The 19,493-nt window shown below is 54.2% G+C and overlaps 2 protein-coding genes and 1 non-coding gene across 10 annotated transcripts in view; 1 reads left to right on the top strand and 2 right to left on the bottom strand.

Moving 5' to 3' along the window:
• The window catches only part of RBL2 (RB transcriptional corepressor like 2), a 53,856-nt gene that overhangs the window by 34,104 nt on the left and 259 nt on the right, over positions 1 to 19,493 (top strand). For 3 of the 6 annotated variants that reach the window (XM_059668052.1, XM_059668057.1, XM_059668058.1), the window contains one exon: positions 1,359 to 2,800. In XM_059668052.1, coding sequence (XP_059524035.1) covers positions 1,359 to 1,529 — 171 coding nt within the window. In that variant the 3' untranslated portion in view covers positions 1,530 to 2,800. Of the gene's footprint in view, positions 1 to 1,358; positions 2,801 to 18,155; positions 18,175 to 19,493 lie in introns of those variants that run through there. The other 3 variants (XM_059668055.1, XM_059668054.1, XM_059668053.1) reach the window with 3 other exon arrangements.
• On the bottom strand, positions 2,860 to 11,620 carry AKTIP (AKT interacting protein). Of its 3 annotated transcripts, none has more exons than XM_059668059.1 (10): positions 11,498 to 11,620; positions 9,176 to 9,283; positions 7,841 to 8,046; positions 5,697 to 5,761; positions 5,520 to 5,620; positions 5,018 to 5,106; positions 4,848 to 4,946; positions 4,653 to 4,760; positions 3,791 to 3,851; positions 2,860 to 3,648 (listed from the first exon to the last, which is right to left on the bottom strand). In XM_059668059.1, exons 2-10 carry the CDS (start codon positions 9,215 to 9,217, stop codon positions 3,538 to 3,540), a joined length of 882 nt encoding a protein of 293 aa, XP_059524042.1. In that variant the 5' UTR covers positions 9,218 to 9,283; positions 11,498 to 11,620; the 3' UTR covers positions 2,860 to 3,537. The 3 variants fall into 3 exon arrangements, with proteins under 3 accessions (XP_059524042.1, XP_059524044.1, XP_059524043.1); XM_059668061.1 differs by having other exon boundaries at positions 2,860 to 3,645; XM_059668060.1 differs by lacking the exon at positions 11,498 to 11,620 and adding an exon at positions 11,041 to 11,063.
• LOC132217694 (small Cajal body-specific RNA 1) lies at positions 6,817 to 6,977 on the bottom strand. The gene has a single exon (XR_009448968.1). It is a non-coding gene; the product is annotated as a small Cajal body-specific RNA 1 (non-coding RNA).

The raw sequence follows: 19,493 nt of genomic DNA, 5'->3' as shown, positions 1-19,493 counted from the left end.
CTGGTTAATGGGTAAACAGGCCTGGGTAGTAGACTCAGCCCTGATACGCTTAGCAACGAAAATGAACCTCAAGGGCATTAATGCTTAAGTGGAAGTCACTCATTAATCAGGCCACTTCCTGTCTTGATTCCATGTCTAGGACACTGTAGGGACAGAACATCAGTGACTGCCGTGGGGTGGGGTAGCTGGGACTAGGAGGGAATTTCCTGGAGTGAAGGAACTGTTTTCTATCTTTACCGTGGTGATTACATGGCTGTGTATTTGTTAAACGTGTAGAACTGTACACTTACCAGGGTAAATTTTAAGTTAAGGATCCAGAGTTGTGACTTTCAATCCTGCTTGTCCATGATCACCAACTGGAAGGTGCCAGAAAAAGCTGTAGCACAGAATTGGGAGTTTCTCCAATAATAGAAAGCAATATTAGACTGTTGGTTGGAGAAATATTTGTCATCATGACTTACTAGGTGATAACTGAGATCAAGGATGATTATTACAAAGTAGTATCAAGTGAGATGACTGGTCATGAGTGACACCGGTCAGGGCAGGTGCAGCTTGTTGAACAGTCAGCATGGTAGCATTGCTTACAGCACCGAACAGCTGGGAGGAGTAACATGTCCAGAGGGGGTTAAACCACGCCACATACTGGAGAGTACTGCATGCAGTGCGGTGATCCACACAGACGGACACGGAAGGCCTAAGCCCGTTTCCTCTAGGAAGTGCATGTGAACATATATGCTCATGTGCTTCCCAACAGGAAACAAGGGCAAGGAGGCAGCACATGAAAAAACCCTTTAACCAAACACGACCAGAAAAGAGTGGGGTACACTGACTTTGGGGCTTTGGAGGAACTGCTCGCTGAAGGCGCTGAGAACCGATCTGGTCTCCAGCACCAGGCAGTGTTTCCTCAGGAGGCGTTCCTCGCAGAGAATTTGCCCAACTGTTCTCAATCTTCCAAGGATAACAAGTAACTATGACATTCCAGATCATACCAATAAGTTACTTACAAAGGATGCTTTAGGAGAATGGGGATGTATGGAATTGATTAAATAAGTTATTAGCAATGTCATGATCTATAACTACCGTAGAAAGAAATCACAGATGTGTCAGCTCTTGCATTTGGAAAAGTGTCCGTCCACTCCATCTGCGGAGCTTAAGCCCTCCTTCTCCGCCCAGTCATCGGCTCAGCCAGCAGAGAGGTTGACATGGGGAGGCTGGGTAGCTCAGTAGTTCTTTTCTCCATGGAAATGTTCAAACTCCTCAAGGTAAACCACTTAACTCACTTGAGGTTCTTTGCCTTAACAACGCATTGTGTGTATTCGGGTTTTCAAGTTTTTCTATCTGTTTTTCCCTCGCTCTAGAGACTAAGAGAAATTAACAGTATGATACGGACAGGAGAAACTCCAACCAAAAAGAGAGGGATTCTTTTGGAAGATGGAAGTGAATCGCCTGCCAAAAGAATTTGCCCAGAAAATCATACTGCCTTAATACGCCGTCTCCAAGATGTAGCTAATGACCGAGGTTCCCACTGAGGTTAGTCTGTTGTATTGAAACTCCTTTCACAAACTGTTTAACAGCACCATTTAATGCATGCTAGATTATGGGGCTCTTTTCCTTACTCTTTCCAATATCCTTATTTTTACTCATCCCATCTGCCTTTTTCCTACCACTCAGTGCTTGCCGTCAAGGCTGCTTAGAAACCAGTCTGGGATTTGTTAACTCTTTGGCAAAGCTTTTACAGGTATTGTAGAGAACAAAGCATGTGAAACGCGTGCGGTCTCTGCTGACCCTCCAGCAGAGGGTGTTTCAGTCCATTCCTACCTGTTTGTGGTCTGCTCTGGCGCTCCTGAAAAGCAACACAAAAACTAGGTATTCTGTCCTAAAACACTTGGTAGGAGTGTGAGAATTTTGCATTTTTGAAACTTAACAAGGGAGAGGGCCCAAGCTCAGATGGCCCGCGTCTCCCGGTCCCTGTGTGTATCCTTCCCTCCTGTAGGTGTGGTGCAGCGTGGCAGGTGCTTGCGTGTTTGGTGTGCGGTGTGCGTGAGTTGTGTAATAAGTGGCACTTTTGGGCTGTAAAAAGCATGATTTCGTAATCCAGGTTTTGCTGTATATTGTGATGGCACTTTCTACAGTGTGAACTTTATTAAGTACAAAACTGCTAGGCTAAACACTCAACATCCTCTTTGATGCTTTTGTACGTTTTTAGAACTGTTAAAGCCCCAGTAGCCACCTTTGGGGCACATATTTTAAATTTTCCAGGTCTTCCCCCCCCCCCCCCCCCCCATTAATAGGGATCGGCTGGCTAAGTGAAGATTTTTAAATCAAGTTGAATTAAGGAAATTAATATGAAAAATTATGGCCACTTCCTTTAGGAGGTAGTTTTTCAAGACATGTGTCTACTAAGGTGATACATTTTAAACTATCTTTTGGTATGTTCCTGGCAGTTTAAAAAAAGAGTTTAGGTTTTCATTGAGTACATAGTACCAGTCATACAAATTAGAAAAGGTTATTTAACAGCTATTGAAGTATCTATATATAACTTTATTAATCAGTATTGTTCCAGCAGTTTTTAAGTTGACTGAATAATATTAGGGAGAAAATTCAATTGTAAATTGAATCAGTATAAACAAAGTTACTAGGTAACTTCATATTGCTCTGAAAGAAATATGGAACTTTAATTACACTGTTCAGTTAGAATAGTGTTCTGCAAAAATATTTATAAAACCTCTCCAGATACTTACTGCTACTGTAATTTTATATGAAAATAAGTGTATTTTTCAATAAAGCATTTATAAATTAATCTTTGTTCAGTTATACTAAGAAAAGGGTATTTAGTTTCCTGCATAAATGACAAAGAACCATCATTTATTGGTTTATTTTGTCTCTACAAAACACATTAGTCATTCATCACTTAAATATTTGACTTCATTAGAAACTGTTTTAACACTTTTTCTCCCTCCTGCCATAAAAATACAGTAAGTAATTTGCTTTAAAAAAAACAAACTATGAACCAGTGTTCTGGCCTCCTCATTCCCCTAACATGCACCTGGTAGTGATTCGTAAATCAGTAAGACAGTGGGCTGAAGACTGAGTCAGGTGGTCTCCTGCTGAAAGTGCTAGTACGCTAAAGAACCTGCTTTCTCTACACCTTTCCTCTCCACTTCCTAACGTATGTACAACTGAGACACCGATTTAAAAATCATTACGTAGTGCTAAACTCTGTCTACTCTAGTAGTTCCAAATGAATGCCACTTACCTTTAGCATTATATTCAGAAAAATACTTAAGCCTCAAGGTCCCCAATAATCTGGAGTACTGAACTAGATAACCACCCTAAAGACACTTCTGACAGAAGTAATAACGCGTTACTTAGAGAGAGGTTTCCAGAACTTGCTGTTAGAACCTAGCGCATATGGACACCACTGACGCCAGTCCTTGTTCGCACAGTTTACTCGCAGCAGTCCTGGCCGCCGTCAGCCTGGCCTCGGCCTGCGTCCGTCGCAAAGTGCCTGGTGCACCCGTCACCACAGTCCCGCTCCTAGGTGGTTCCCGTTTTCTCTTCTTTACTGAAGGGCTGTACGGAGCCAGGCTTTACCCAGGACAGGCCAGCCACGGGAACACTTTTATTGTGCTGTTCTTCAGGCTTGTTCTAGGCACAATCAAAACAGACACCAGAAAGCGACTGATGAGATGCCAGCACTGTGCAAACCCGTCTCCCCACAGGTGTCTGTGCAGAATGAGCTTAGAAAGGGGTCAGCGAGTGGCCACCTCAGAGATGGCCAGCTACTCACCTTCTGAGTCAGCATCTTCTCTCTGGCTTCGTCGTGTATAGCAGGGTTCCATGGAGAAAAGCTTAAGGAAGAGAAAAAGATTTAAAAACTGCTTGGCTTACTAAATCGGCGGAACATCTGTTTTTTAATACTTAAGCCAGTTGCCATAACAAAACCTAATAAGGATTTAAAGAAAAGTCTTTAATCAGTTGTCAACGTGTAAGTTTTAGGCGTTATCTGAATTATTTTCTCACATGATAACCATGCTTTACAGAGTACTTTCCCTGGGTTAGCTCATTTAAGCCTCGAAACAACCCCTGAGGTACTATTATTGAGGCACCGGAAAAGCAAGCAATTGTTCCAGTCACAAAGCCAACCACTGTGTCTGCAGAGCCCAAGCCTTTACCCACTGCGCTACGCTGCCTCCCCAGCACCAGTGTGCGGAGCGCTAAACCACCCATCCTTCAGGTCTGTTCTCCCGCCGCTCAGCCCCAAGGTCAAGTGTCACAGAGCTCCAGCACCCACTGTCCCACTCTAGTCACTCTCCCCTACGCAGCTTCCCGCCCTCTCCACATCTGAACGTAGACGGGCAGTGGCTGTTTCAGAGGGGCTCCTGCTGACACTGACACTTGAAACAGCACATGACAGGGTCCTCAGGAACCCAGAGTCACTAAATAGCTCACCACTGGCACAACGTGCCTGTCAATGGAAAGCCTTCTGTTTAAGGAGCCGAAGGGGTGTCTGAAATCTGTTAAAAGTAATCAGGGTTGTCGGCGAACAGGTGATATATCTTCCCTCTCACTCCCCATTTTAGTATAAGTCCCCCTGGACCATGGGAGCACGGGGCTGCAGGGTGCGGTCTGTCTAAGTAGGAACCACTTACCTGATGGCATAGGGGTCTTCTATTTTAGGCTGGTCAAACAGGCGGGCCGTGCACAGCTTCACACTATCAACCACTTTACTTTTAAACAGATGCACATCTTTCTCATACCTGTGTTAAAAGTGTAAGTCAGAAAGTTACCCACGCACTCTCCTCGGCTGCATTTTCAGACGTAGCTGAAATAAAGCAGTGACCTACAGGACTGCAGCCTCAGGGTGCAGGGGGCTCGCCGTGTCGATCTTGTAGAACACTCTCCTCGCGTACATGAGCACCTGCCAGATGTGGTTGTGGTTCCGCCTAAGGGAGACAGGCGCATGACTGAGGCGTCCTACTGACTCTGTCACTAAAGGAAACACGTAGTCACTCACCTCCACTTGGCAAATGCTCTCTTCACATCCAGTTCACCTGAGGAAGGGTCCACTAGCGGGTGGAAGACGGGGATATCAAACACCAAGCGCTATATGGGGGGAGACGTAGCTTTCAGTGGGGGCCATGGAGGCAATGGGCCCACGGACGGTGGTAGGAAGAGTGTCCGGACAAGGCAGTCGTGCCAGGAGCTGCACTTAACTCCTCTCCCCAGTCCTGCGCCATGAAGTTTCACGGGGACGGCTGCTCTACCCAGCACCATGGCCCCGAGTGCGGAGTCAGCCTCGGCGTGGCTGCGAGAGCACAGGCGCAGCTCCAGGTGGAGGCTGACGTGGCAGAGGACACAGCGAGGCACAGGCCCGCCCCCCAGAGCCCGAGGAGCAGACAGACACCATAGGAACCATCATCAAAGTGGCTGGTCAGGAAAGGAACCCAGACACCTTCAGCGCCCTGTGGGCCTCCTCATTGGCCAGTGCACGGAGCCAGGCTGCAGCTCCCACTTACTGGACAGTCGCCGTCCGGGTAGTTATCGGGGATGTACACTGTGAACTTAAATACTCCGTCTTGGTACAGCCCATGCCGGATGAAGATCACTCCAAACCACACTGCAGGAGAAGCAAGCGCGGTTAAGGCCTAGTGTCAGAGGACCAGATGTGCTGCCGCTGTAGAGAACGTGCTTACCTAGCGCTGAGCGGTAAGACGGCTGCACGTAGACTCCCGGCAGCTTCTGCTTCACCAGCAAGGTGCTACAACAGAGCAGAGCAGGGCCGGACGGAGGTCAGTGACCGACCAGCCACCCACGGTCCTGTTCTGGGAGAAACAGTCCCTCCAGGGGCAGCTGAGGCCCTAACCCGCCAGGCCCAGTCATCCCAGCCCTGCACCTGGCCCCGGCGGCTGCCCTCTATTGGCTTCCGCCAAGAGCCCAGATAAAGAAATTCAAGCCAAACACAGGGACACACTAAGAATCAAGTTTTCCTCCCAGAAACCCACCTCCCCCGAACATCATCCCAGAAACTGAACTGGAGGTAGACGAGAGGACCGGTCAAGGTGCTGCTTCTGTGACTGCACAGCCGAGCTCGCCACACACATCCAAGGCCACTAAACCCAGCGCTAGGACATTAAGAATAAAGTCCCATGCTAGTGCCCTCACGGAGGTGATGCCTTCGGTGTGACCCCTCCCTGGGCAGAGGGCCAACTAGGTTTGTCCGCGGTGTGCTTCTGCTCTCAACCCACCCGCGGCGCAGGCACACCCTCCGGGCCCGGGGTGGGAAGCGGTGGGTGCCCAGACAGGGCAGACACAGGCTGCTCGGGCTCTTCGGGACCTCGTCCCACCCCAGCCATGCCGGGCTGTTCCTTGCAACGGAGCCATGAGCCCCAAAATGAGCTATGAGCCCAAACAAGTCCGGCTGTGAGCTGTAAGTGTGAAGTCGCACAGTGGACCTTCGCTGATAGTTTTTCCTACCTATTTGCCTAACTTGAAAGCAATCACTCCTTTTAAGTCACCAACACTGAGCGCGCCCACAGCAGCGTGGCTGACAGATGCAGCTACCGCAGTACAGTTTGCCAGAGGGCCGTTGTGTGTGCTGCGCAGACGGAAGGCTCTGCCACAATGGAAGCCTGCCCAGCGCACTGCCAGCCTCCAGCACAAGGCCCTTCCACAGCCTGCGGGGCCCCTGCCCCATCACTCGGCCCTCAGACAGCGGCTCAGCCCCTCTGCCCTTACAACACCGGCGCTGGGACGGAGGGCTCGGGTGCGTTTAAAATAACTGCATGTACAAAGGGATTTTATTGTCTTTTTTCCAGGTGTGCCACCGATTTATAACTGTGTCTTACACACTGGGCTTAGAGACTCAGGGTTCTGCTTTACTACGGCACTTGTTCAACCTAGTTATCTATCGGCACCCAGCGCACGCCTGCGACACTAGGCTAGGACACAGGCGGCTCAGTTAGTATCAAGTGCTGTGTGCAAAGGAATTGCTAAATAATTGAAACTAAGAATTCTCCACACTTTCGCCCCTGGGACAGATTATTTAATCAAGTGCCACCTGCTCTCAGTCACTGGGAGCCCCGAGGTATCCAGGCGCTGCGCCGTCACCTCCTCGCACCCGCGCACGTGCAACCGCAGTCCAACCTTGGTTTCTGCGACCAGTCGGAGCCCACACCTTTATGACGTCCCTGTGTCGCCTCCTTCAGCTTTGGGAGGTCACAGGAGAAGTCAAATCCCTTGCTAGTGACAGGCCTTCTCTGAACTGACAGTCCCAGTTCCTTCATTACTGCCTCCCAGGGCCTGGCTTCCCAGCTCCGCCTACTGGGGCCGCCTCCTCAGGGGTCGGGGGCCTCTCACAAGGTGACCCCCAGAACGTAGCACAAAGCCTCCAGCGGAGCGTGCCCCAGGGAAGGCTGGATGGCCACCCTCCCACTGTCCCACCCTCCATGACCTCTCAGGAGGTGAATGCCTCACTTCCTGGGAAGGAAGACAAAATGAAGTCCCTGACCAGCTATCCGTCCTTACTAAAGCTTCCTTTCTCCCCCTTCGTGCTCTCCAAACAGGCGTGGAAATCAAAGCACACGTTTGCCTTCAAATCCTATTTACCAAGATCTGAATGAGAGCCATTACATTTGCACAAACATATGCCAGTCCTTAGGCCTTGGTTAGAAAGGCTGTACTGCCTGCGATAGCCTCCCTTTCTGTAAATATCACGGCTGACACCGCAGAGGTGTGAGTGTGAGCTCTGAGATTAAATGGCCACTAAGTGAGCCCAGTCCATCAGAGTACATTTCACTCTTTACCTTCAAAACGTAACCAAACGGCTGTAAGAACTTACAATTCTGCAAGGAGGGAGTACTCCAGGTAGAAGGGGCCGTAGGAAGCGTGCGTGCCATTGGTTGACTGTGCTGCGGGGGCAGGAGACGTGGGCTTCGTGGTGGGCAAAGCGTTCTTGGGAATAGAAGGCAGCTGTTTCTTTGGAGCCGTGCGTGGAGGGCTGGGCTTCCCGTCCCCCGTCGCTGTCTTCTCTTCACCGTCAGATCGCTATTCAGGACGAAGTGGGGAGAGCATCTGTTAGGATGATTCTTAAACCACAGGAGTGTGTGTGCTGGACTCAGGCGCTGACCTAAAAGCTGGAACTGCTCTTTTGCAAGGACATCCTGGCACCAGGGCCGAGATGACTCGAAAGGCCTTTGTGCAGGGCCCTTATCCAGAGCAGAACAGAGCTGAAGCAAGACCAACGCATTAGAAAGCTCCTGTTGGCTGCGTCCTATAGAGACCAGGAAGCCAATATTCACGAGATTTAAGTGAAACAAAGAAAGAAATGATTTTTCCTGGGGGCCCCCAAAAGAGGGCCAGGGGTTACTAAACAGTTAGACAGCTCTGCAAGACCAGCACCGTCCCTGAGCAGCTCGATGCTGCAGGTCAGGCGCTCAGCAGCTCAGAAACCAGCGATGAGTGAAGTGAGCCGCTGCCTGACATTAGCGCTCGGGTTAGAAACAAGGAAGGAAGCTGTTCTCTCACTTGCCGTGGGTCCGACTGTGATCCTGTCCCTAATGCACACGTTGCCACAGCTGGACTCTCCCCCGCATAAACCATCGTCCACAGCAGAGAGAGAGGCCTAGGGGAGTCGAGAAACTACCGTCTGGCCGTTTACTGCCTTACATGTATGTCATGTGCCTAGAAAAAAGACGAGCGGCGGTGCCCTCAGAGCGGTGGGATTATGCATTATATGTGTTTTGTCTCTGCGTACATTCGGCTTTCCTAAAATGTATTATTTTTTGCCACTAAAAACAGACATTTTATTTAGAAAAATTAAACCAGTGGCCTCGAGCCGGACTTGACCACACTGGGCTAGCCTTTCCCAAGGCTTTCCTACCCACGGCATCTCGAGGCAGATATGCCACTGCAGGGATGTGTGACAGTCATCACATGTCAGCATCGCCTACCCAAACAGTCCTACTCAGTGCTACCCGAGTCATTTCTATTGGAGATGCGACCTCCGTCTCAGAAACTAACTTTAATCCACAAAATAATTGGTTCTCAAAAGTAAAGCCTGAACTAGAAAAACCAGATGATCTTGTTAAGATTACAGGGCAACCCGAGTATGAATTCTTTTGGCCTCTGTTCTTATGCAAACGGTTTCCTCACCACATGTATCAGCTGTACCTACTTTGCGTCCAGAGCTTGCAGACATGCTCCAGAAAGGGTTCATAACGTGCGCTCCACACAGAGGTGCAGCGCCTGCGTCATCCAACGTCCGTCCCCAAAGTCACGTTACCTGCAAATGAGAGGGGAAATAGAAACACCCAAAGTTAAGACTTCTGAAATGAGAACTCAATGTGCCACTCTCCATAGAAATACACACACATTATATAACACAGTCACAAAAACCCAGGGGAAAACGCCTTCAGAAATCGTTTCCTTCAGTACCCCCTCCGTCTTTTGACTCCAATGTCTTCCCCCCTTTAAATACCTACAGGAGTCTGGGTGCCAGGGCTGGGCCGGGATTCAGAATACTCAGTGACACAGCTCAGCTTCGGTGCCAGAAACGCAGAAGCTCCGGGCTGTGATGGTCGCTGCTAGGCTGCTCGGGGGCATCTGACTGGGAAGGCCAGGTTCAGAATGCACTGTACCCGCGTGACTCCGAGTCTGGCACTGTGCTCGGGGTTGTGGGAAATTAAAGGCCCAAAGGGGCCGATTTAAGCCTGTCCCCACTGAGTTGTCTTAAGCACAAAATGATTCTAGCGAAAGTAGCAGCCAAAGAAATAAGAAAAAACAGAGGAGGGCGAGCGTGTGGGACAGAGAGGGCGACCGGGGTCTTGTCAGGACCCTTCCCAAGAAATGACCTTTGCCAGTTGCTTCAAGTACAGAGACGGCAGGCCCAGCGTCCAAGGGTGCAGGTGCAGAGAGGAGTGCAAAAGCTTCCCCGAAGCTGTGCGGCCACAGGCAGGGGTCGCTGACGGAAAACACAAAGGGAGCGGCCTAGGAGACCAGCAAGCCGAGCTCAGCCGGCACCGTCCGCTGGGGCGGGGCCCAGGGAGACCGAGCCCCTGCTCTCAACTCCTGTTGCCGGGAGCTGCAGTGGAGAGGGTCAGCATTTGACTGAGCAGCGTCCTACTAAACTCCTGAGAAGCAGATCATTAGAGACCCAGGGCCCAGATGTCCCTATTCAGCAAAAGTGTGTTCTCTGCACGCCTGTGACACCCACAGAGGTGCCAATTAATGAGGTCTGCTTTCCACGACACCGTGCCACCCGGTAATTAAGTCACAGGAATGAGGGTGCTGGCTGTTCCACCAACCTGTTGACTTGTAGCCAGTAAATACCAACTTATTGCCAAGAACTGCAAACCTGCCTTTAAAGATGACTAAGATGAAAATCGTTGGGAGATTAAAAAAAAAAAATGTGGGGGCACCAGCAGCACCCCACTGTCATCTAGGACAGACCTGGCGGAAAAGGGACCGTCCCTCTGGGACACTGATCACAGCCCTGGGGATTCACGGGGTGGGTCAACCCCGCAAGGTCCCCTCCGAGTGTAGCCCCAATGCTTCTGCCTGGAAGAATCCACCCTCCTTGGAAGGCACACTGCCCACTGCCCACTGCCCGTGCCTCCAGCAGCAACAGCCCCTGGAGAAGCTGTAGCCCCTTTTCGGGAACGAGACACCAGTTCTGGGGGGTCTGTCTCCCCCGACTACAACCTCTCCAGCAGGGGTGACAGATGGGACATAAGGTCCGCCCTGGCGGTTAGGACACCGCCTGCATGTCTTTCCATCGGGCTAAGGAGGGGAGTCTCGGCCCGTCCCAGTCCCAGTGAAGCGGACAGGGCGATGGGTCGCGCGTCCCCGTGCGCCAGGGTCCCGCACGGGCTCCCGTTGGCACATCGCCGCCAACAGCCTCACGTTCCACGTTAGGGGCGCGGAGCAGGGCCCCGGGAGAAGACGGAGGGGCAGCCTGGTCGGGCGGCTCGCTGGGGGCAGGCGAGATGGGCACGGGCACAGGGCGGAAACCTCCGCCTGGCGCGGGGAATCCGGACAAACCTGTCTCGGCTGATGCGACGCGGGCCGGCCTCACGGCTAGCTCTCCGGGCGCGAGCCCGTGCCAGGCTGAGGGTCTCCGAGGCTGGGCGCGCCCGCCCCGCCCGACCCCACTGCCCCCCACCCCAGGGAGGGCTGAGGGCCGAGGGCGGGCCGCGGTAACGGGGCGCGGGCAGGGCGGGACCTGGATGTGGCAAGCTAAGCCCGTCGCTACCTTCTCCCCGCGGCCGGGCGCCTGGCCCTGCTCCCCGCTCCCCGCTCCCCGCTCCCCGCTCCCCGCTCCCCGCTCCCCGCTCCCGGACAGACCCAGCGCCCTTGCAGCAGGTGCCAGCCCCGCCCCATCGCTGGGGAGCCCGGAGCTCCCAGCCCAGCGGGCAGACCGCCGGCCGAGGACGCTGGCAGCGGGTGAAGGACGACCACAGCCCCCTCATGGTCGTCGGTCGGCCTGGCGGCGCCTCACCTCACGGCCCTCAGAGCAGGGCTGCCCGCCGCTATGCGCCCTCGCGTCCCGACAGCATCTCTGGTCGCGGCGCCAGCCGCCCCTGCCCGCTCCGCCCGCCCCGCCCTAGTCACCGCGCCCCCGAAGCTTCCGCCCAGCCGCTGAGCACCCACTGGCTCCCAGACCTGTCTGTCAAGCACGTTCTTCCGGGAGCGCGGGGGGGGGGCGGGGGGGGCGGGGCGAGGGGGACTCCACTCCGTCTACTCCGCTCGGGCTGGCACTGGCACCTCCTGGCACCTTGAAGGACTGACTGGTCACATCCCGGAAGTGTCGGCCAGGGAGATGGAGGGGCGCTGGTACACAATTGGGCCCGGCATCAGCCAGTCACCATAGAGACCCGCCCACCTGTTTATGCGTAACCTCGGCGGCCATTCAGAAAGGCCGGCTGCGGCTTTCCTGCTGGACCAGGGTGGGGGCTGCCGTGGACGCTCACCTGCCCCTGGGGGCCAGCCAGCCCTGACCGCCACGTGGGCCGGGAAGCGAGGGTCTGCGGCTGGGGGAGGGACCTGGAAGGAGCCTTATGTCATAGAGAGGGACGCCGCTTTCCATGCCAGAGAGGAGGAAGCTAATGGGTACTGAGATGCCAACCAAACGCCCCTTGAGGGTAGCCTGCGAGGGGCTTTGGAAAATGTACGTGTGGATCCCGAGAAAGGAGGTACCCCCTAGAGGGCTCCTGCCTCGCTGGGCTCAAAGGAAAAGCAGAGCAGAGCAGCCATTCCCCAACGGGGCCCTCCGCAAACGGCACCCCTGGGAGACGCCTGCGGAACCCTGTGTTCCTGCATCCGAGCCAGGCCTTATAAAGGAATGCCTGGAATCCTATTTCAACCAATAAGACTGATACTTTCCCTGTCGAATCCACTGCACAGCTCCACTAATTAATCAACGTGACTCATTCTGACCAATCAGGACAGTGGTTTTTGGACCAATCATATTGCAAGGATTTGGAGTCTTCATTTGCATAAGGGCAGGCCAATCAGGGACCAGGGGCGGGGATTTGTATCTATATAAGTCAGCTCCCCTCTGGGCAAGGGCATGGTCCACATTCCAGCCTGCACAGACCCCTGGGGCCGCCTCCCTCCCAGGGCCGCCTCACCGCCCTGCTCTATCATAATCGAACTGTTTCCTTCACCACCACCTCCCGAATCGGGGATTCCTGTTGGCACTGACCACTAGGTGAGTAACATATGAGACTGAAAATATGGGGGGACGCGTAGCAGGAATTTACATTTGTCACAAGTTCCTCTGTGATTCTGGTGCTGAAGTTCGAGAATCTCTCCCGAGGCCCTGTAGCTTCTGGTCCTCTGAGCCTTCATTTTTATTTTCACCTCCCCAGCCTTCCCTCTGGTCTGGAACACCTTGACCAACTCTAGCGCTGCTCAAAAGCTTTCCGTTGAATAAGAAGTCATTGCTGACTGAATACAGTCTACACTCAGCTCGTTCCCATCTCACTTCCCCCGCCGGTCCCCAGACCAGTTCTGTGACTGCTGCCATTAGCTTTCACACCTCAGAGCCTTTGCTCACTCATGGGATGCTCGCCCCATCTCCGCCTCACTCAAAAGAGGAGAAATATTCTCTAACTGGGTTATTGTTCAACTGTGGTCGCCTTTGAAATGCTGGCAAAAGGGCCTCTGGTTGAATGGCAGGCGGCCAGAGTCTCCTAATGTTAATCCCCAGGGTAGGTCCTGAAGTCCAGCTTCCTCCCCCCGCTGAAAACACTCCTAACCGCTTCCTTTTGTCCAGTGTGAATGCGCTCGGAATGCTGTCATGCCCTTAGTATGCGTCTCCGTCGGCGTAAACAGGCAAGCAGGACGCGCTTTCTGGCTGCAGGTGGTCTCCCTGGGCACCTCTCCCACGTTTTTCCTCTGATCTCACTCTTTACTCTCTTCTCGGCAATCTCATCCCTACCCCAAGCTACACCCAGGGCTCACATATATTTCTCCCGCTCAGACCTCGCCACTGGGCCTCAGTGGAGTGTATCCAACTGCCCACTTGGCCCTGATGCCTCAGACACATATCAGTTAGAATCCCTCGGCCTGCGCACACCAGGAAACCTAACACACACTGGCTTACATGGTGTGGCACCCCCAGCTCCCGGCATTGCTTTCCTTGCATTCCCGGGAATGGCATTTCCGGGCAGGTAGCAAGATGGCTGCTGCCCTTGTAGGCACGCCCAGGTGAGGCGACGTGCAGCAACACAAGATCCTTTTCTCCCCACGGTCTCTCGAAGAAGAGCAAGAGGACCTTTTCTAGAAGCAGTGACCGGAAATGAGTCTCTGGGCCTCTGCCCACAATCGGTCAAGGGCACGCGGAGTGAATCTGCGAGGACTGGTTCGGGCTGATCAATGTACCAGGTCCCTGGACGTTAGGCGAAGGCCTGGCATCAGATCTGTATCTGGGAACGGCCATTGTACGGAGGACAGATCGTACGGAGGCCCGCGAGAGTGGGCGCGAGTTTAGGAAACCATTGCAAACGCTCAGCAAGAGGCGGATTTGACGGAGGGGAGGGAGAAATGAATGACTTCAGAGACAGTTGAGCGGCGGAGTGGACAGGACTTGGCCGTGGATGAGCTATGGGGACTCGGGGATGAAAACGCGAGGGGGGTACCATGGAGGGCACCTAGATTTTTGGCTTGAGCTCCTGGATGAATGGCGAGGCCATTCACGGAGATGAGACACAGTGAACCGCTCTGCTGATGGGAGCGGGAACTAGCGGTTTTGAAGAGGCGACGTTTGGGGTGTTTCTGTCAGTGCCGTGGCTGGTGTACCCACGCCACTGACCTCTCCTTCATCGCTGACAGAGCCTCAGTTATTTTGAGGAGTTCCACCCTCCAATGGTTCCCATCATTTATATCCGAGACAGAACTCCTTGTGGAGTCTGTGGGCCCAGCAAGGCAGGACAAACACCAGTGTAGCCCCACCCGTCCCAAGCTCCAGCCTCTCCCACTCAACTCCCCGGAGGCATGACGCTCCCCTGCCCCGCCCCTCAAGGGGGTCTTTGCAGTGGATGTTTCCTTTGCCTGAAAGGTCCCCCCCCCCCAATCTCAGCTCAAACACCACCTCCTGGGCGCCATTTTATGCGGGGGATGGCTCAGTGTCTCTCCCACACCGTCCTGTACGCTCCCCGGGGCAGGAACCCTGTGTGTTTTGCTCTTCGTGGCTCGCCCCCTCTTTCTGCGCCGGCTCAGTGCCTGGATGTAGTAGGTTGTGATGGATATTTGACAAAGGAAAAGGCAGAGGCCATCTGAATACACTTAAGACGCCTCCTAACCTGCATGCCCCACGCTCTGCAGCACGAAGTAGCTCAGCAGGAAAATGAGGGTGATCTGCTCTAAGGGAAGTGCGGAGGCAGCCTGGGGTACCGCTGACTTTAAGACTGAACTCTAAGTCCTGGGAGGGAGCCAGCTGAGCCTGACCCTGCCTGTGAAACAGTCAGTCCCTCCGCGTCACTTTCATCCCTCTGCATTTTGGGGGCATACGTGATATTTGCGTCTAAAGATGAATTCTTCTTGCGTCAGGACTTCATAACTATGTGATCTCTGAGTCGTCAGGAAACCAGCTCACGTTCTAATCCCCCAAACAGCCACTGAGTCCACTCGTCTCTCGGTTTCTGGGAAGTGGATTATATGGAGCAGATCACCCATTTACTCCTAAAGGGAGGAGGATGGGGCTACGTAACGGTCAGGTGGAATGTGTATGCACTCAGATGCACACACGTACACAAGCCGGGACCTTCCCCTCAATCCATCTGCCCCCAAACCCTGTCGTGAAAGGATTCCTAGTTCGCGTGGTACCTGTGTCCCCGACGACACGTATGTTCAAGATACATTCGGTGATCACGTGGCTGTGAATTTATTTTAAGATGTCGGAAAAAAGTGATGTATCAAAAGCATAACTGTATGGTTAGCAATGTTGAGCCAAAGTGGGCGTTAAGTTGTTCTAAGTGACTAGACTTAAGGGAGGATCTCAAACAAGCAATGCTGGTAATCCTCAGACGTGGCAGGAATCATGGTTTTTGACCACGACTGGCGCCTGAGGAACCCTGTGTGCGGAATGACATGGCCTCTGCCTCCGTCCTCACCGGCCATGGCAATGCTTGCCTATCAGCATCCACTGTGCTCCCACTTTCTGGCTGTACCTCGGTCCCCTGTTCGGGTCCCCGTGACCCGGCCCTGAGTGAACGAGTGAGCGGAGAGTGCACGAGCGGAGGGACGGAGGGATGCATTTCACAGAGCACCGCCCGTCCCCTCTAAGTCAGAGTGGCCGATGGGCTACCGTGAATCCTGACGCTGCGAGGAAAAGCAACCGGCACACAATCTGGCGGCCCCCAGAGGGCCAAAGAGAACCCCTGATTTCCTCTGATAGCCAAACAGTAGCACCCACTCCCTTAGCTTGCAGATAACTACCCACCAGGAGCAATCGTCTCTCTGATTGGCCTTATCTTTGCCGAACCACCTCACTCTGCGGTTCCAAAGCATTTGGAAAGATAAAGGCATAAGGTTAGTTAGAGCTAGAAGGACAGATTCAGAGAAAGGCAACGAGAGAGAGAGAGAGAGAGAGAGAGAGAGAGAGAGAGAGAGAGAGAGAGACTTGTCCATTGATAAATATGGCAGGGTTCGCCATGGGCGAGGCACTGTCCAGCCATAGACGCCTCTGTCCTTACAATAGGCCAGTGGTCAGCAAACCGCGGCTCGAAAGCCACATGCGGCTCTTTGGCCCCTTGAGTGTGGCTCTTCCACAAAATACCATGTGCGGGCGCACGTACAGTGCGAAGTTGACTTAAAGCTTTAAGTAAAGTTTATTAAGTTAATTTTAGGGAACGTTGTGGAGTGAAAGAAGATGTAGTTTTGAGGATTGAGGAAGGTATGTTGAGATGGTTTGGACATAGAGGATGAACGAAAGGAGACAGACGAAACAAGTATACAAGACGAGTGTGGATGGGAGAGTTGGAAGGGGTCGACCTCAGCGAACATACCTCAATCAGATGGAGGACGTTTTTAGCAAAGGCCAGCTTAGGAGGACCCTAATTAAGCTAATAACAATGCACCTACCTATATAGTTAAAGTTTAAAAAATTTGGCTCTAAAAAGAAATTTCAATCGTTGTCCTGTTGATATTTGGCTCTGTTGACTAATGAGTTTGCCGACCACTGCAATAGGCAAACACTGATTGTGAAAGACAGTGAGGGCGTCTCAGCGACCTTGAGAGTCTGCCCCCCGAGAGGACAGGTCCCTGTCCCTTATCCCAACTTGTCCTCATGGACGGTCAGTCCCACGGGAAAGTAGAGCACAAGGACCATCCATCCTTACACCCACCACCCGGCCTCAGCAATGCCCAATGGCGTTGCCATCGTTCCTTTTCCTAATGGTTTCCTCCCGAATCATTTAAACTAACTTGCAGTCATCATGACCTTCACGCCCATCACCCCAGCGTGCATCTCCTAAGGGCAGGGGCCTTCTGGGAACCAGCCACCGGCACCCTGGAGAAATCTAACTTCCCAGCCCGCTGCGGGCCACACCTGTTCGAACCGTCCACATGGTCACACATCATAAAAGGCTTTTACAGTCCTCATCCTCCTAAGGCAGGATCCAAGCAAGACCCACTGAGCATTTGGTGTCTCTTTAATCCAATGCTTCTAGAACATCCCTCCCGCACCCTTCCCCAGGACTTTCTGAACAGGGCAGGATGCCGGCTAGCTTGATTCCCCACCCCTGCATCTCTCCAAGCTGTGGGGCCTGAGGACCTGGGTGGGGGGGGGGGGGGCGCGTGGGTGAGGAGCGTATATGCAGAACTGCCTCCTGGTGATGGCGCGTCCTCATCAGACACAAAGGCGCCCTCTGCTGGCGCAAGTGAGTTAGTTCCACGCCTGCGCCTGTAACTACCAGGGACATGTGAGTGTTCAGGGGGGGGACGCGGCTAGTCTACCCCCCCACCCCCACCCCTTAAAGGCGGACTTACTGTGGATGACTGTCCAGCCCACTTGCTCTCCTGGCCCGCCCGCTGGGTGCCCACCCGCCAGCGGTTCGGAGACACTAGGGGGCGGGCGGCGGCTGCAGCAAAAGCGCGCGCGGGAGGCGGCGGGTGCTTGCGCGGTGCGCCGCACACCTGCTCCATCCACCTGCGCCAGGGCCCGGCTCAGGGCCCCCCCCCCCGCCCCCCCCGCCCCCCCCCCCACGCACGGGAGCAATGTCAAGTGCAAGAACGTTCACCTTTTCTCCTTCCGATGTGACAAAGCGCCAAACATCCCTAACGTGCGGAGGACAAAAAAGAGAGGCTCCGGTGACAAGGAGGAGCGTTGCGGGCAGGGGCGCGGGGACCCTGTCGCAGAGACCTTACGGGTATCCTCACGGGTTCAAATGAGTGGATTTCCCCAGTAACGGCAGCAGTCTCTCCGACACCGTTTATCTGGCCCTTCCCTTTCCATGATTTCTCGGGACCCCCCACCCCATCCCTGCCGGGGGAGGCGCCGGGTGGTCGAACAGCTCCGGGGGAGTCTGGCGGGTGGCCGAGCGCCCTCTGGCGGGCAGTGGGGAGAATGCAGGCGGCGAAGCAGAAATGTCCCTGTTTCTCTGAGAACACTGGACTGTGTGCACTCTTTTTAAAAAAGACATATTTTATTTCAGAGAGGAAGGAGAGGGAGAGAGAGGTAGAAATATCAATGATGAGAGAGAATCATTGACTGCCTCCTGCACGCCCCCTACTGGGGATCGAGCCTGCAACCCAGGCATGTGCCCTTGGCCGGAATCGAACCCCAGACCCTTCAGTCTGCAGACCGATGCTCTATCCACTGGGCCAAACCGGCTAGGGCGGCACTCTCTACTAGTAAACACGTCCACGCTCTTACAACAGCCGACCTCCATCTGCATTCCCGGGAACATGCACCTAAAAGACTGTTATGTTTCCTTTAGACAAAGTGCCTCACAGACGCCAGCAGGGGGCGGGCCGCAGGGCTCCGGTGCACAGAGGCGGGAACATCGTCCCTGACCCTCCATCTAAGATGCCTCAGACACCCGCCCAGTCCCAGGTCCCCCTCCCGGCCTCAGATATGCCCACGACTAGGCCAAGGTTGGCGGAGCCTGTGTTTAGGGAGAAATGCGGGGGCGTCACCAGGGAGGTAGCACTCCTGTGTGTGTGTGTGTGTGTGTGTGTGTGTGTGTGTGTGTGTGTGTGTGGAGGGTGGGGGTACCGAGAAATCAAACTTTGAGAATGTGTCCTTTCCACACTCGGGATACAGAGTGGGTGTGGCACTGCACTTCCAAAAGCTGGCCATCGGGTGGAAGAGACGGGACAGACTGAGAGGAAGGGGCTCATGTGTGGGCCGCTCCCTGGGATGGCCCCGCTGGGCGCAGTCAAGGGGACGGCCTCCCCGCCCCCTCGTCGTCCCCCCCCCGACCCCCCCCCCCCACCCCGTGGTCCCTTAAGCCACCTGCCGGGAGGATTTGCGGTGGAAGGAGAGGCACCCCTTCCATCAGGTGCCTGTTCAGGAGCAGGGCCTCTGTGCACCGGCACGCACCGATCCACCGGGAGAGTCTCCGTCAGTGACTCCCAGGCGGCTGCGGAGGCCCGAGCACTGGCAGCCCCGGCGCCTGGGCCGCTGGGCGGCTCCGCTCACACCCGAGGCCGGGCTGCGGGTGCGAAGAGGCCGCACAGGAGGCGGATTCACACACCGAACAGCAGCCCCTCGGCCATGCACCTGGCTGGACACCGTGGGACAGCGTGACGGTCCCCCCTTTGCAAACTACACGCCAAGGAACCCCCAGGCAGGGCCGCCTCTCTGCACAGGATGGGACGGCCCCCATGCTCCAACCGGATGTAACCGCAGGGCTAAGACCATCCCCCCCCCCCCCCCCCACACACACACACCTGCTAACCTGACCTGACCTCAGTCTCACCCTGACCCCGGACCAGCCTGCGGGCTGGGACTAAGGTCACAAGGCCGATCCCAGCTGAGATAACATCTT

The sequence above is a fragment of the Myotis daubentonii genome, chromosome 15 (genome assembly GCF_963259705.1).
Source record: "Myotis daubentonii chromosome 15, mMyoDau2.1, whole genome shotgun sequence".
Lineage (NCBI taxonomy): Eukaryota > Metazoa > Chordata > Mammalia > Chiroptera > Vespertilionidae > Myotis > Myotis daubentonii.
The sequence above is the reverse complement of the archived record's forward strand: the minus strand, read 5'-3'. Positions and strand labels throughout refer to the sequence as shown.

Bases quoted from the DNA above. Each gene is read 5' to 3' on its own strand.
- AKTIP (XM_059668059.1), bottom strand. From the start codon at position 9,217: ATGAACCCTTTCTGGAGCATGTCTGCAAGCTCTGGACGCAAA. The intron at 4,761-4,847 runs GTAGGTCACTGC...CTTTTAACACAG, and splicing joins CACCCTGAGGCTGCAGTCCT to GTATGAGAAAGATGTGCATC. The intron at 3,852-4,652 runs GTAAGTGGTTCC...CTCTTCCTTAAG, and splicing joins GAAGACCCCTATGCCATCAG to CTTTTCTCCATGGAACCCTG.